Source organism: Schistocerca cancellata, unplaced genomic scaffold (genome assembly GCF_023864275.1).
Source record: "Schistocerca cancellata isolate TAMUIC-IGC-003103 unplaced genomic scaffold, iqSchCanc2.1 HiC_scaffold_782, whole genome shotgun sequence".
Taxonomy (NCBI): domain Eukaryota; kingdom Metazoa; phylum Arthropoda; class Insecta; order Orthoptera; family Acrididae; genus Schistocerca; species Schistocerca cancellata.
In genome coordinates, this window is record NW_026046793.1 from 6,269,832 (window position 1) to 6,285,569 (window position 15,738).

The window sequence follows — 15,738 nt, forward strand, 5'->3', positions numbered from 1 at the left end:
GATGACTACAATAAGCAGGTTCAAACGGATGGAGTCCGCATCAGTTATTTAGAAATGAAGATGCTTTCATGTGATAGGCAGCTGTGGAGAGCTGCATCAAACTTATCTTTTGATTAGAGACCACAACCACAACAGCACAAACATTTAAGTAATTTTTTCAGATTTTCAGTGACAGGGTGATAACATGCTCTGTTAACATGACAACTGTCCACATTTCTTTGGGTACTATTCACAAAAAGTAATGAATCTGGGAAGTCTCGTAGTACTTACCATAGTATTCTGCACCAGACTTTCAGTGGCCAGTTCAATATTAGATTCATTCTCTTTCAACTGCTTTTTCAGGGCTACGTTGTGAACTTCTGCCTCAATCAGTTCAGCATACAATCCTACATCTTGCGTCGGTTCAGGTGGTGCCGAGATGCGAGACTCCGCGAGTTTTGCGATCACCACCTCCTGTTCTGCTATAAATTTTTCGACCATGGAAGGAGTTTCTGATGGTGAAGACTGCTGCTCCTAGTAACAGAGAGTGTAGTATTATTGTACCGTATTTACTCGAATCTAAGCCGCACCTGAAAAATGAGACTAAATAAAGGAAAAAAAAAATTCCCGAATCTAAGTCTCACATGAAATTTGAGACTCGAAATTCAAGGGGAGAGAAAAGTTTTAGGCCGCACCTCCAAATCGAAACAAAGTTGGTCCATTGTAATATGAGACAATTTAGGTCAAACGAATGATGATACAGCTACAGTAGTTTGGTTCGAGTCGTAAGCTTAGCAGTTAAGCTTTACCACGTAGCCATTGCTATGAGTCAGGTGCTCCGTCTGTATTTATACGGATACCCTTCCTTTTTCACGTGCTTCGTCTGGTTTGAATCGATTGCTTATTTTGCTTATTTTGCGTTTTCTTTGTTATAGGTGTTTGCGTCACTCTTAAGATGAAAATGCATTACTGCACTGTGTCATGCATTGTTTGTCGCATTCTAAAAAAAAAACTTACACTGCTGCTTTCTTTGATAATGTTCAACAAGAATCAAATAATAGACTGCGTATGATAGAATATGTTCTGAACGAGAGTTAGGCGAAAATTTTTCTCTGTTTGAAAATCTTTGCGGCCGCTTCTTTATTACATCAAATTCTGCACAGAAATTAGAGTCATCTTAGATTTAAAAATCTAGTCACTTGCCGTGCTTCATTTCTGACTATCACTATTAGATATAAGAATAATACGAATATAAACATGACACGATACGTATGTTCTTCCGCATTTGCTGTTGTCTCACTCTAGTTTCGTAGTTTTAGGCAGACAGGACTTAAATGAGATAGCAGCAAACACGAAAGAATACATGGCAAAATGTTTATATTCGTACTATTCTTATGGTGAAGAGAATACTGTATGTGATTCAAATTTCATCAGGTTCCTATTAGCAACCATCTCTTCTCACAGATAGGAAAAAATTCAGAACGTAGAGTTGGCCATATTGACAAACATCCCAAACAGTCTTGCCAGTCAGATTTTCGTAGTATACTGAAATTGTGCTACATTCGAAGATGAACAATACGGAATTTGTATTTACTTCGTTGGATAATGTATGAAAATGCAGTGGTCGAAACTCGCGGCGGAGAAAAAAAGCTCGTCTTCCACTATTTTTTTTTATTTATTTACTGACGCAGAGGTTTTGGCACCAGTATTTATCTTTGTGCCTACAAAGCATGCCTGCAAAGCGCTACATATATTCGACGGCAGAAGTTAGTTGTGGCGGCACGTACCAACATTTTTCATAACTTCCACTTGCTTTGCACTCGATTCTAAGCCGCAGGCGGTTTTTAGGATTACAAAAACCGGAAAAAAAGTGCGGCTTAGATTAGAGTAAATACGGTAATTTCACAGGATTATTAGTACGACAAGAGAGAATTTTCTTCTTATGTTACCAATTGCTCGGTTCACTTATATATAACAATGTACCAACAGAACTACGAGGGCCCTTTTACACGAGCGGTCGCCATAACTTCGGCTATCTTAACACACTTCCTGTCCGACCAAAACTCCCAGCTTGTCACACATTACTGCTATAGCAGTTGAAATTTCAGTAATATTGATAGTTCTGATGTGAATGCCATAAATGAAATGTTACCTGTGTTCTGCCTCAGTTAATTTGTAGTTAAATTAGGAATGAGTTGAAAGGGTATAAGAACCATAATACAATTACCTGAGATCCCCTTTTGCTTTGCTAAGGTTAGCTTACCTTGTTCACAAAACATTGTAATATTGATTGAATATTGCAGCAGGAAACACTTCTTTTACTACATTTAAGTCCATAAACATTAACATTGTTCACATTAAATGACCAGTCTTTCCAATTTATGGGCTAGACACAATGTATCTTATGCTTTCCTTTTTTGTTACGAGCTTCAGGGTTCTCTGGGGCAGTGCTGTCTCTGAGAAGTGGTGAATCTCCACAGAGTGCTGTATTGTGGTAACCAGTTGCTTGTGGAAACAAGATGTCCGTCCTCCCGATTTCATGCACATTTAAACAAATTCTCTACTTCTCACTTATTACTCACTTAGCAAAATTCCTATGTGCTGATGACGATCACTCACTGGAAACATAGCAGTTGTATAAGTACTGTATGTCACTGGAATTTGGCTGCAATAATTACACATCTGTTTGAAACTGACTGACAATATTTCATTCAAAATAATTTCTATTGCTGTTTATACATTTCTCCCACCTCTCCAGCAGGCTATGAATTGCATGCAAAAAAAAAAACCAACAACAACAACAACAACAACAACAACAACAACAGTAGTTCTTTCGAAAAGAACCAGTCAGTGAGACATTTTCATACATTTTCATATGAATTTAAGCGTTGTTCAGTAAAAGCGTGTCCCAGTGATGCAAATAGATGATAATAGGACGAAGCCAAGTCTGAAAACTAAGCAGCATGCCCTAGTATTTCTCAACTGAATGCCTGGGTCATTTCCCTGACCCATTTTTCTGTGAGATGGGGTGTTATCACGGAGCAATACGACTTTTCTTTTTCCCTATTTTGGTCATTTTTTACTTAATTCTCGAATTAAATAGATCATTTATTGTTGGCAGTGATCAGTGTGATTGGCTTCACCAGATTTTAGCAGCTCATAATAGATGACATTCTTCTGGTCCTACCAAACAGAGTATCGTCTTTTTCCAAAGCAATTTGGTCTTACACTGGATGTCTATGGTTTGCCTGGATTCACATTTGATTTACAACACTTAGTATTCTCAAAATTATCCATTTTTCATCACCTGTCGCTATTTGATGGAGAAACGACTTTCTTTTTATCTGGTGAGTAGTATTTCCCAAGTGGTCTTTTGATCTGCTTTCCGTATTTTATTCAGTTCATGCTGAACCAATTTTCCCACTTTCTGCATCTTTCGCATAGCTTTCAACCAAAAAGAAATGGCTTTTTGAGTTCCATTCAATTGTTCTGGGGGTTCCTGTTGAGTTTGAGTATCACTGCCCATCATCCTCACCCACTCCCCATTATCTTCAAAACCTGCAATTGGTTGTCTTCTAACTTTTTTGGTGGTTTCCCACGCTCTTTTCTCACATCAAAAAAATGAATCTTGTCCGTAACTCTTAGTTTGTAAGCAAAAAACTTGACAAGTTTACAGGTTTGAAACAGATACCGATGTACGGAACTTGGATTCGTGTGCACTGACATTCGTCATCAGCCGTTTCAGGAAGCAGATGGAGCTGCAGACGCGGTCTCACAGGCCCTACACTGATGACTAACACTATCTATAGGGGAATTCCTGTTTCATACTTCTACATCTGGTACAGGTAGTAAGTTATCACTTTTATGAAGTGATATGTTATAATAAGAAAAACATCATTAGCTTTGTCCAGTTACACTGAACTATTTTACTGACAACCTGCATTGACTCATAAATAGTCCTGTCTATGCATGGGGAGGAAACAACATTTTGGGGCACTGCTTTTTAAGACAACTGCTACACAACTGATTATTTTAACACAAAAAATTACAGTTGTCCTTATCCTACAGATTGTCTTCAACACCGTAGTGGTTTACTAGACGCGGTCCTGTTTGAGGTGGGATGCCGTTTTCTTCCTAGCGAGTCGAGGTGTGTTAAACTTCGACGCACACCATACCACTGCACAACTGGTATTTTTCCACATTAAGAGACAGTTGTCCAGAGGAGAAAGAGACAGTACGTGAAATGAAGGAAACATCAAGACTAAATGGGGATCTGTCCCATATCTTTGCATGTGAAGCAAGGAACTTACCCACAGAGCCACACCACTTGTGTGTCTAAACAAGCATTTCTCTCTTACAACTTAAATAGCATTCTCTGAGAAAATTCTCCCCGTGACAGAACTCAAAATACCAGTACAGAATGCACTAGCTCTTGCTCCACATCCACTGGCTTGCTCGAATGACTGCATGCTCCACCTGCTGCAGCCTATCCTCGACTTTCTCACTGCCTTATATTGTTTATCTGTTCTTAGTCTAGACAGCACAGAGTGAATTATTTATAGTAGTAGTAGTAGTAGTAGTAGTAGTAGTAGTAGTAGTTGGTTGTCGTCTTCAGTCCTGATACTGGTTTGATGCAGCTCTCCATGCTACTCTATCCTGTGCAAGCAGCTTCGTCTCCCAGTACGTACTGCAACCTACATCCCTATGAATCTGCTAAGTGTATTCATCTCTTGGTCTCCCTCTAAGATTTTTACCCTTCACGCTGCCCTCCAAAGCTAAATTTATGGTCCCCTGATGCCTCAGAACATGTCCTACCAACCGGTCCCCCCTCCTTGTCAAGTTGTGCCACAAACTCCTCTTCTCCGCAATTCTATTCAGTATCTCCTCATTAGTTGTGTGATCTACCCGTCTAATTATCAGCATTCTTCTGTAGCACCACATTTCGAAAGCTTCTATTCTCTTCTTGTCCAAACTATTTATCATCCACGTTTCACTTCCATACACAGCTACACTCCATACAAATACTTTCAGAAACGACTTCCTGACATTTAAATCTATACTTGATGTTAACAAATTTCTCTTCTTCAGAAACGCTTTCCTTCCCATTGCCAGTCTACATGTTATATCCCCTCTACTTCGACCATCATCGGTTATTTTGCTCCCCAAATAGCAAAATTCCTTTACTACTTTGTGTGTCTTACTTCCTAATCTAATACCCTCAGCATCAACTGATTTAATTCGACTACATTCCATAATCCTCGTTTTGCTTTTATTGATGTTCATCTTATATCCTCCCTTCAAGACACCGCCCATTCCGTTCAACTGCTCTTGCTGTCTCTGACAATTACAATGTCATCGGCGAACCTCAAAGTTTTTAATTCTTCTCCATGGATTTTAATACCTACTCCGATTTTTTCTTTTGTTTCCTTTACAGCTTGCTCAATATACAGATTGAATAGCATCAGGGAGAGGCTACAACCCTGTCTCACCCCCTTCCCAACCACTGCTTCCCTTTCATGTCCCTCGACTCTTATAACTGCCATCTGATTTCTGTACAAATTGTAAATAGCCTTTCACTCCCTGTATTTCACCCCTGCCGCCTTCAGAATTTGAAAGAGTATTCCAGTCAACATTGTCAAAAGCTTTCTCTAAGTCTACAATGCTGGAAACGTAGGTTTGCCTTTCCTTAATCTAGGTTCTAAGATAAGTCATAGCGTCAGTATCGCCTCACGTGTTCCGATATTTCTACGGAAACCAAACTGATCTTCCCCGAGGTCGGCTTCTACTAGTTTTTTCATTCATCTGTAAAGAATTCACGTTAGTATTTTGCAGCTGTGACTTATTAAACTGATAGTTCGGTAATTTTCACATCTGTCAACACCTGGAAAAAACTTGGTTCAGTTTTGGCCACCAGGTGTAAATCTGGCACTGTACCTTGTACGACAGTATGGCATCCGTGCTGTATTGACGAGGTGCTTTTTTTGTAGCTGACTGTGCAGTACATTCCCCAGATGGTGCTAGTGCTTGGGCTGTGTCACGAAAATTTTCTATCCCATGGTCAACAGTACGGAAAGTTTTGAGTTTTATTTTACACTAGTATCTGCACAACATCCAGACAGTGCAGTGACTGGAATCTCTGAATCAGCAGCATTCTGAATTTGCTCTTCGGTTTCTGGCACAGATCAAATTTTATGACATGTGGCCTGACATCATTTGAAGCAATGAGGCACATTTTACACTACAGGGTGCAGTGAATGCACAGCACAGCCGAATTTGGGGTACTGCTAAACCTTGTGTTATACTCAAGAGCCATTGTCCTTTCTGTATGAAATAGTGTAATGTGCAGTCGTGAGTACCTATACAGTGACGAATTCATATTATCGAGATGTCCTCTTACAGCACGATTCCTGCTTTGGAAGACAACTCTGTGGAAGCCACTGTTTTCATGCAAGATGGAGCAACATCTCGTGTCGCTCGCCCGATGAAAGATCTGCTTAATGCAACCTTCCGTGATCGTTTTATGTCTAGAGATTTTCTAGATGCATGGCCTTCGAGATATGAAACCACATGACTTGGTTCTGGGAAGATCTAAAATAATGTGTTTACCTGGGACACATTTGGTCTCTATGTGCTCTGAAGGCCAGTAAACAGAAATACGTTGCTCAGATTTTACCAGAACTGCTGCGGCCAACTGTCGATCGCATCATTTCACAGACACAGCATCTCGATGTCTCTGGTGCTCGTATTGAATGAATTGTGTAACAGATTAAAAATAAAAACAACGCTATGACTTTCTTGCTTGTTTGACCTTTTCTGCCCATGTCCCATTCCTAATCCATTACATATGGATACATTTCTATACATCTTTCTAACATTAACACTAGAGATGGGGGATCCGCTCTTGAACTAATTCATGGAGTTCAATCTTTCAAAGGAGTGAACAATCAGTGATTCAGAAAAAAAGAACGGTAGCTCCAAACGTTTCCCACGGCAGAGAGAGAGAGAGAGAGAGAGAGAGAGAGAGAGAGAGAGAGAGACGGAGCATATCAGCAGCGCCTCTGCTGGTCACAGCACACTGCATGCCACACAACACAGCCAGTGCCGGCCTCTGCCCTGCTTCTACCTTGGCTGCCTGCATTGTGCAGTGCCCCATTGGATTCTGTGTTTCACATATGCCGTGCCGTCTCTGTGCGTCGTCTGCCGTGTGCACTGTGCAGTGTCTGGCGCAGCTTAACTTCGCATCGCACTCTGTCGGCGATCGTTGCAGTCGCACGTCCTGCCCTCTGGGCAGTTGATGCGAGCAACAGGACAGAGAGCCACCTAGCGGATAACATAGGAACTACTTGCAAAAACCTGCTCGTAAGGGAACGGACGATTTGTCTCTGAGCGGGTGAGTTCACCGCTCCCCCCCCACCCACGGAACTCGCCCGCTCGACGCTCACCCCACCGTCTCGACTCTAGCCAGAGCATCGAGCAAAGCGACTCAGGTGTCACTCCGGTCTCTGCGGTCTCAGCTCACGCAGTAATACAGCTCGCGGCTCGACCTGCTCGACTCAGCGCCTCTGCATCGGAGTTCGTCCCCACTGGATATTGTTCTTCGTAGTAATACCGCTATGTATATTACATTATTATGTTATGTATACATCAATTGTTTTTATTTTATTTTTATTTGTTTAAACTGATTAGATTAGGTTCCTGATGACTCCTCTTACTATAGGATTTTTATTATGGACACTCGAATTTACACTTTAATTACGAGCGAACCGATAAACGTATCGCAAAATGTGATACACCAATATTTTCCTTGTTTTATTCTGCGTAAGGCTATATGCAGCACTTTCGTTTTACAGTCAAATTTACATATTTTTTTCTTATTCTGGTACGGATTCTGCGATTTTAGGCGTCTTCGAAAGGAAACGTTCACTTTAAAAATATATGGCTTGCGATGTATTTGTATGAGGTTAATGAAATTTTAATACATTATAGCCAAATATATTGTTAATGTAAATCTCAAGTTACAACATTTTCCGATCACCCAAAGAACCACGATAGTGCAAAATAAATCAATAATCAAAAACTTTGTCATATCGTGGAAATTTCAATAAACAATACAAAATTCTTACTCATTATCTGTGTTACTTCAAAATAGGATCAAATAAGATCAAAATACAGGTATAGTACTGGAATAAACCAAGTTTAAAGGGCAATGTGCCTTCCATTTATTTTCTATTGTAAATGAGTGGTGAGTCATGAAAAAGAGCTAATTCATTTCAGGGAGTGAACAGTTCTGATCCAATCTCTGAAAAGAACAGTTTTGCCCATCTCTAATTAACACCACCACATTTGCGTCTGGTGGCCAAAATTTGAAGTAATTTTTCCAACGCATAAATCATTCCACCTGAACATGTCTACAAAGTTTCACTGTCATGTGATGATCACAGCCTACACTGGACCTCTGTGGATAGCTGCAGTTCCTCTCCTCTTGTGCTCTCAAATGGAGGTAGGGGCAAAAAACTGTTTCCGTACAAGCCCTGATTAATCTCCTCTTAGTGGCCCTTACACAAGATGTATATTGGTGGGCAGTAGGGTCATTCTCCCATTTCTCACAAATTCCAGTTCTATAATCTTTCTCAGTTGTGATTTCCTGAAAGAATGCCTCCTTGCCTCCAGGTATTGCAATCTGAGTTCACAGAACATTTGCGTAATACTTGTCTGTTAATGGACCGATGTCAAAGAATAGCTATGTAAGGTTCTACCTGTATATGAAAGCTCTCTGCAATGTTGCCTACAGTAGGATCAGGTTATATAAAAAAATGGAGAATGATACTTTCTAAGTCGAGATGAGAAGTGGCTTCCTCTGCAACACCACTAAAGTGGTTTTCGCACACAGCTTGAGAGGGAAACACTATGCCAACTTTGTGAGGAGGATTTTTCCTGTTTTTAGGAATAGGATCATAATGAAATTGCTCTATGAATCTAGAAGATATGAGAGGGGCGGGGGGGGGGGGACAGATTTCTTTTATGAAAGTACCTTTGCTGGCACACTGAACGGGCAAATAACTTAATGAATGCAGCAAGGTAACACCCTCAACAACCAAATACATACAGTTACATTAACAACAAAATAAATGCTATAGTAGACCTCTTCACTTACCTGCTTAGCATTCTTGCCGTACGATGTGATGCAATTACTGTCACACATTAGCTTCATGCCATTCTCAAGCTGCTGAGATGCTGCTTTCACAGTCAAAGTTAGGTTGTTCAGCTCACGAATTTCATGTAGCAAACTTGAAGCTTTTTGATCTGAAATAAAACGGGTGTCTAATACGAGTAACTGAAAGCTGTAATACTACAAGTCCTACAACGACCACACTTCCTCCTAGACCAGGATCATCTACGCGAAGACTCTACACTCTACATGCATCAATCATGCATCACTCGTGTTGTGAATGAAATATGCTGTTGAAGGAATAGAGAGAAATGCTCTTTAACTTAGTTGCTGAACAATTGCAGGAGGAAGCAAAATTTCTTTTACACATGACAATGTTACTGTCAAATGGAGACTAAGGGAAACATTCTTGGCAGGGTAAGTTGATAATTGCAGGAAAGAGGGAATAACTAAGTTTATAACAAACAGCATCAGTATTGTATGAGGTTATTTAATAATACTAGCATAGAAAGATAATGATAACAGAACATTTCAAACATGACCTGGGTGAAAATAATGGATGTTAATCTACACAATAAGAACTGGGTTGTCATGTTCTTTTAGAAGACCTCAAACATTCCTTGAGTGTTCAAACAAATTTCGGGCTTGCAGCTGCTCGTCGTCCAATACCTCGCACGATATTTCAGCTAGACACCTGCCAGTCATCTTCAGGTGAGCCGTCGCAAACTGGCGAAAACGTCCTCCGTTCCGCAATATATAGCGTACTGTAACTATTCTGCGCATGCGCCGAAAACTTGATAGATGAACCACACTGCCCGCCGGCAGCGCCCTCCCTGGTGGAATAGTGGAACTCAGTCGCCCTCTGCATTGCTGTTTGCCACGGCCGTTGACGCACTCTGTCTTCGATTTGAGCAAATCGTGGAGATGATGGGATTCCGTGCGCTGTCCAACTGGTAGCCACTGTCACAGTTTAACAGATTTTCCGCCAGTTGTATTTCTATGGATTCTTTAATAATGGAGTCCCAGAAAGACGATGCTGTGAACAAAATCATTGTTTTCTCATACTCCATTGAATGTCCAATAGAAATACAACGTTCAGCAATAGCGGACTTGCTTGGCTGCAAAAGGCAGGTGTAACGTTGATGTTCAGTGCAGCGTTCTTTCACGGTGTGTGTGGTTTGACCTATGTAAGCCATTCCACATTGGCACGGTATCTTGTAAATTCCGGCCTTTCGTAGTAACAGACTGTCCTTAACTGATCCCACAAGGTCCGCAATCTTTGATGGTGGGCGGAAAACCACTTTTACCTGAAATTTTCGGAGGATTCTTTCTATTTTAAACGAAGTGTTGCCAACGAAAGGAAGAAAAGCTAAAGATTGTTCCGGCTTGTTCTCTTCTTTATTCACTTCCTGCTTCTTAGTTTTAACTGTTAGTGCCCTGTTAATCTGCTGGATGGGATATCCATTTTCACTGAATACTGTCTTTAGATGGGTGAGTTCTTGAGGTAAGCTATCTAGATCTGAGACAGTATGAGCTCTATGAACAAGTGTTTTAAGCAAACTCATGGTTTGCAATGGGTGATGGCAACTCGATGCTTGCAGGTACAAATCAGTACGAGTGGGATTCCGGTAAACTGAATGCCCTAGAGAACCATCATTCTTCCTTCGAACCAGGGCATCCAAGAAAGGCAAACAACAATATTTCTCTATTTCCATGGTGAACCGGTTGTTGCTATAAATGGAGTTGAGGTGATGTAGAAACTCCATTAATTTATCTTCTCCATGAGGCCACACTATGAAAGTGTCATCCACATACCACCAAAATACTGTTGGTTTCAGAGTAGCTGATTAAGGGCTCTCTTCAAAATCCTCCATAAAAAGGTTGGCCACGAAAGAGACAGGAGGCTACCCATGGCGACACCATCAGTCTGTTCAAAATAATCTTGATTAAACATAAAATACTTTGCGGAAAGAGCGTGCCTGAACAAAGCAGTGATATCAACAGGAAACATGTTACCAATCAGTGTCAAAGAATCTGCAAGAGGAACTTTTGTAAAAAGTGAGACCACATAAAAACTTACTAGAAGGTCTACACTGCTAAGACGAAGAGCCCCCAGTCTACTGATAAAATATGTGACGTGAGCACTTGCCTACGAAAGGTCTCAGTAAGGAAGTGAGATGTTTAGCTAAATCATATGTAGGAGCTCCAATGTTGCTCACTATTGGACACAGTGGAAGACCCTCTTTATGAATCTTTGGAAGGCCATACAGTCTCGGAGGTACACAACCATGTGGTCTGAACCTCTTGATGGTCTCTTGCGGTAAGGAGGAGGAATTTAATAGTGCTGAAGTTTTCCATTGCACACGTCCTGTAGGATCGTAATCAATCCTCCTATAGGTAGAGTCACTTAGCAGACCATACCTCTAGCCTTCTAAACACCACAAGGTAACAGGGCACTAACAATAAAGAATCCTCCGAAAATTTCAGGTAAAAGTGGTTTTCCGACCACCATCGAAGATTGCGGACCTTGTGGGATCAGTTAAGGACAGTCTGTTACTACGAAAGGCCGGAATTTACAAGATACCGTGCCAATGTGGTATGGCTTACATAGGTGAAACCACACGCACCGTGAAAGAATGCTGCACTGAACATCAACGTTACACCCGCCTTTTGCAGCCAAGCAAGTTCGCTATTGCTGAACATTGTATTTCTATTGGACATTCAATGGAGTATGAGAAAACAATGATTTTGTCCACAGCAAAATCTTTCTGGGACTCCATTATTAAAGAATCCGTAGAAATACAACTGGTGGAAAATCTGTTAAACCGTGACAGCGGCTACCAGCTGGACAGTGCACAGTATCCCATCATCTCCACGATTTGCTCAAATCGAAGACAGAGTGCGTCAACGGCCGTGGCAAACAGCAATGCAGAGGGCGACTGAGTTCCACTATTCCACCAGGGAGGGCGCTGCCGGCGGGCAGTGTGGTTCATCTATCAAGTTTTCGACGTATGCGCAGAATAGTTACAGTACGCTATATATATTGCGGAACGGAGGACATTTTCACCAGTTTGCGACGGCTCACCTGAAGATGACCGGCAGGTGCCCAGTTGAAATATCGTGCGAAGTATTGAATGATGACCAGCTGCAAGCCCGAGATTTGATTGAACAGTCAATTCGCCAGGAAAATTTTAAAATTCACATTCCTTGAGTACTCACCTTTCTTCATCCACATATTCTGTTCTCTCCAACTGCAGTTCTTTGTGATGTCTCTCTAATCTCTTCTCACCTTTTTTCCAACATAACCAAACACTAGACTGTCTCACTAGAGGAATTCATAGTTTTGAGCACTGGGACATTTGTCTGACTAACATCTATCTAATGTTACTGTCAAGTGACAAGCTTTTGGAACTTGGGAGAGTATGAACCACAAACTGGTTATGAAGAAAGCTATGAGTGATGAAGTGGCATGTGCTAATAACTCTTACAATGCATCTGTTTCACGGAAATGAAATCAAAAGTCATCATCATCTCCGTTATGGAACTGCCTGAAATAACTAATTGTGTTTCTTTATATGTCGTTGACATTGTTTTGAAATGTTACTATTGTCCTCTGTGATTCTGCTGGTTTATCACTAGAAGTTAGTGGAAAGTAGATGCCCAGCAAATATGACAGAATATAAAAAACAAATATCAGTTGGTGCTACAGCAAACCAATCTTCAAATTATATGTTGACAATTTTTATGCAGTGTTTCATGTTTTTCATTGTCCTGAAAACTAATGTCTTGGTACGGTCCTATTAAACAACCAGCTCCATATTGCTAACAGAAGACTTACAGTTACAATCAGAATAAGACACCGCTGCATCACCATTTTGTTACCAACTTCTGAATATTACTCTTTCATAGAGTGCTAAATATTTAGGCACTGTTTGAACAATTTTATGAGCCAGTACAAATGTAAGCTTCAACTATACAGGGAGGTCCATTGATCATGACTGGGCCAAATATCTCTCGAAATAAGCATCAAACAAAAGAACTACAAAGAACGAAACTTGTCTAGCTTGAAGGGGGAAAGCAGATGGCGCTATGGTTGGCCCGCTAGACGGCACTACCATAGGTCAAATAGATATCAACTGCATTTTTTTAAATAGGAACCCCCACTTTTTATTACATATTTGTGCAGTACGTAAAGAAATATGAATGTTTTAGTTGGACCACTTTGTGATAGATGGTGCTGTAATAGTCACAAACACATGGCTCAATTTTAGACGAACAGTTGGTAACCGGTAGGTTTTTTATATTAAAATACGGAACGTAGGTACATTTGAACATTTTATTTCAGTTGCTCCAATGTGATACATGTACCTTTGTGAACTTATTTCTGAGAATGCATGCTGTTACAGCATGATTACCTGTAAATACCACATTAATGCAATAAATGATCAAAATGATGTCAGTCAACCTCAATGCATTTGGCAATACCTGTAACAACATTCCTCTCAACAGCAAGTAGTTCGCCTTCCGTAATGTTCGCACATGCATTGACAATGCGCTGACGCATGTTGTCAGGCGTTGTCGGTGGATCACGATAGCAAATATCCTACAACTTCCCCCACAGACATAAATCCGGAGACGTCAGATCTGGTGAACGTGCGGGCCACGGTATGGTGCTTCGACGACCAATCCACCTGTCATGAAATATGCTATTCAATACCGCTTCAACCGCACGCCAGCTATGTGCTGGACATCCATCATGTTGGAAGTACATTGCCATTCTGTCATGCAGTGAAACATCTTGTAGTAACATCGGTAGAACATTACGTAGGAAATCAGCATACATTGCGCCATTCAGATTGCCATCGATAAAATGGGGGCCAATTATCCTTGCTCCCATAATGCCACACCATACATTAACCCGCCAAGGTCGCTGATGTACCACTTTTCAGAGCCTCTGTGGATTTTCCGTTGCCCAATAGTGCACATTATGCCGGTTTACGTTACCGCTGTTGGTGAATGACGCTTCGTCGTAAAATAGAACGCGTGCAAAAATCTGTCATCATCCCGTAATTTCTCTTGTGCCCAGTGGCAGAGCTGTATACGACGTTCAAAGTCGTTGCCATGTAATTCCTGGTGCACAGAAATATGGTACGGGTGCAACTGATGTTGATGTAGCATTCTCAACACAGATGTTTTTGAGATTCCCAATTCTCGCTCAATTTGTCTGCTACCCGATTCTCGCTCAATTTGTCTGCTACTGATGTGCAGATTAACCACAACAGCAGCTAAAACACCTACTTGGGCATCATCATTTGTTGCAGGTCGTGGTTGACGTTTCACATGTGGCTGAACACTAACTGTTTCCTTAAATAAGGTAACTATCTGGCGAACGGTCTGGACACTTGGATGATGTCGTACAGGATACTGAGCAGCATACATAGCACACGCCCATTGGGCATTTTGATCACAATAGCCATACGTCAACACGATATCAACCTTTTCCGCAATTTGTGAACAGTCCCTTTTAACACAGGTAATGCATCCCGAAGCAAATACCATTCGCACTGGCGGAAAGTTACGTGATACCACATACTTATACGTTTGTGACTATTACAGCGCCATATATTACAAAGCGAAAAAAGTGGTCCAACTAAAACATTCATATTTCTGTACATACTACACGAATATGTAATAAAAATGGGGGTTCCTATTTAAAAAAACACAGTTGATATCTGTTTGACCTATGGCAGCGCCATCTAGCGAGCCAACCATAGTGCCGTCTGGTTTCCCCATTCAAGCTAAACAAGTTTCGTTCTTTGTAGTTTTTTCGTTTGACGCTCATTTCATGAGATATTTGGCCTAGTCACGATCAATGGACAACCCTGTATACACCTTTTCATTCACATAATACTGAATAATTTCCTTACTTTCAAGCTGTTAGCCCATCACGCAATGTCAACCAAGAAATAGTGAAATCACAATGTGTAGATTGCCGAGTATGACTGTTTTTACCTTCAAAATATGGCAGTTATAATGCTTTTATGGGATCAAAGGCTGTGTCTACGAAATTGCAGACAAGGCCAATACAAAAATGACAGATTACATTTCCTGAGGACAAGCTGACATTGTCACCTTTAATTCCCATGGCAAACAGACATTATCTGCTGTGTCATGCTGTGGGGAAAAGGGGAGGGGGTGGGGGGTGGGGTGGAGAGAGGACTCAGCACCATAGCCAACTGTGTGATTGTCTTTGGCACTCCTCACAAAAGTGATACTGTTTGCCTCAATGACACCTTGGAGGTGGGACTTAATTGGGCATTATATTCCGCCTGTTACTCTGCCTTTTCATTTGGCATTAGTCAAGTTTTTTCAAAGCTTTCATTTCACCAGTCAAACAGTCCTGACACTTTCTTTGGCTGTGTGCACTGCATAACCTTGACAACAATGTCACTGACAAAGTGGCTACATACAGACAAGACTTCTACCAGAACTTACAGAAAGCCCATCCTTGTCATTACTTCTGAATAATCACATCTCCCTGGAGAAATGTAGGACCATATGAGGCAATACTGATCCTGCCATTTATCTTA

At 41.0% G+C, this 15,738-nt stretch overlaps 1 protein-coding gene across 16 annotated transcripts in view; it reads right to left on the reverse strand.

Annotated features, from left to right (window-relative positions):
• Positions 1–15,738, reverse strand: part of LOC126143126 (disks large homolog 5-like) — a 556,312-nt gene that overhangs the window by 521,695 nt on the left and 18,879 nt on the right. For 5 of the 16 annotated variants that reach the window (XM_049915335.1, XM_049915334.1, XM_049915333.1 and 2 more), the window contains exons 4-5: positions 9,134–9,282; positions 271–513 (exon numbers count right to left, since the gene is read on the reverse strand). The exons of the other annotated variants lie outside the window; for them this stretch is intronic. In XM_049915335.1, the coding sequence (XP_049771292.1) occupies positions 271–513; positions 9,134–9,282 (392 nt within the window). The remainder of the gene's footprint in view (positions 1–270; positions 514–9,133; positions 9,283–15,738) is intronic. 16 annotated transcript variants of the gene reach the window in all.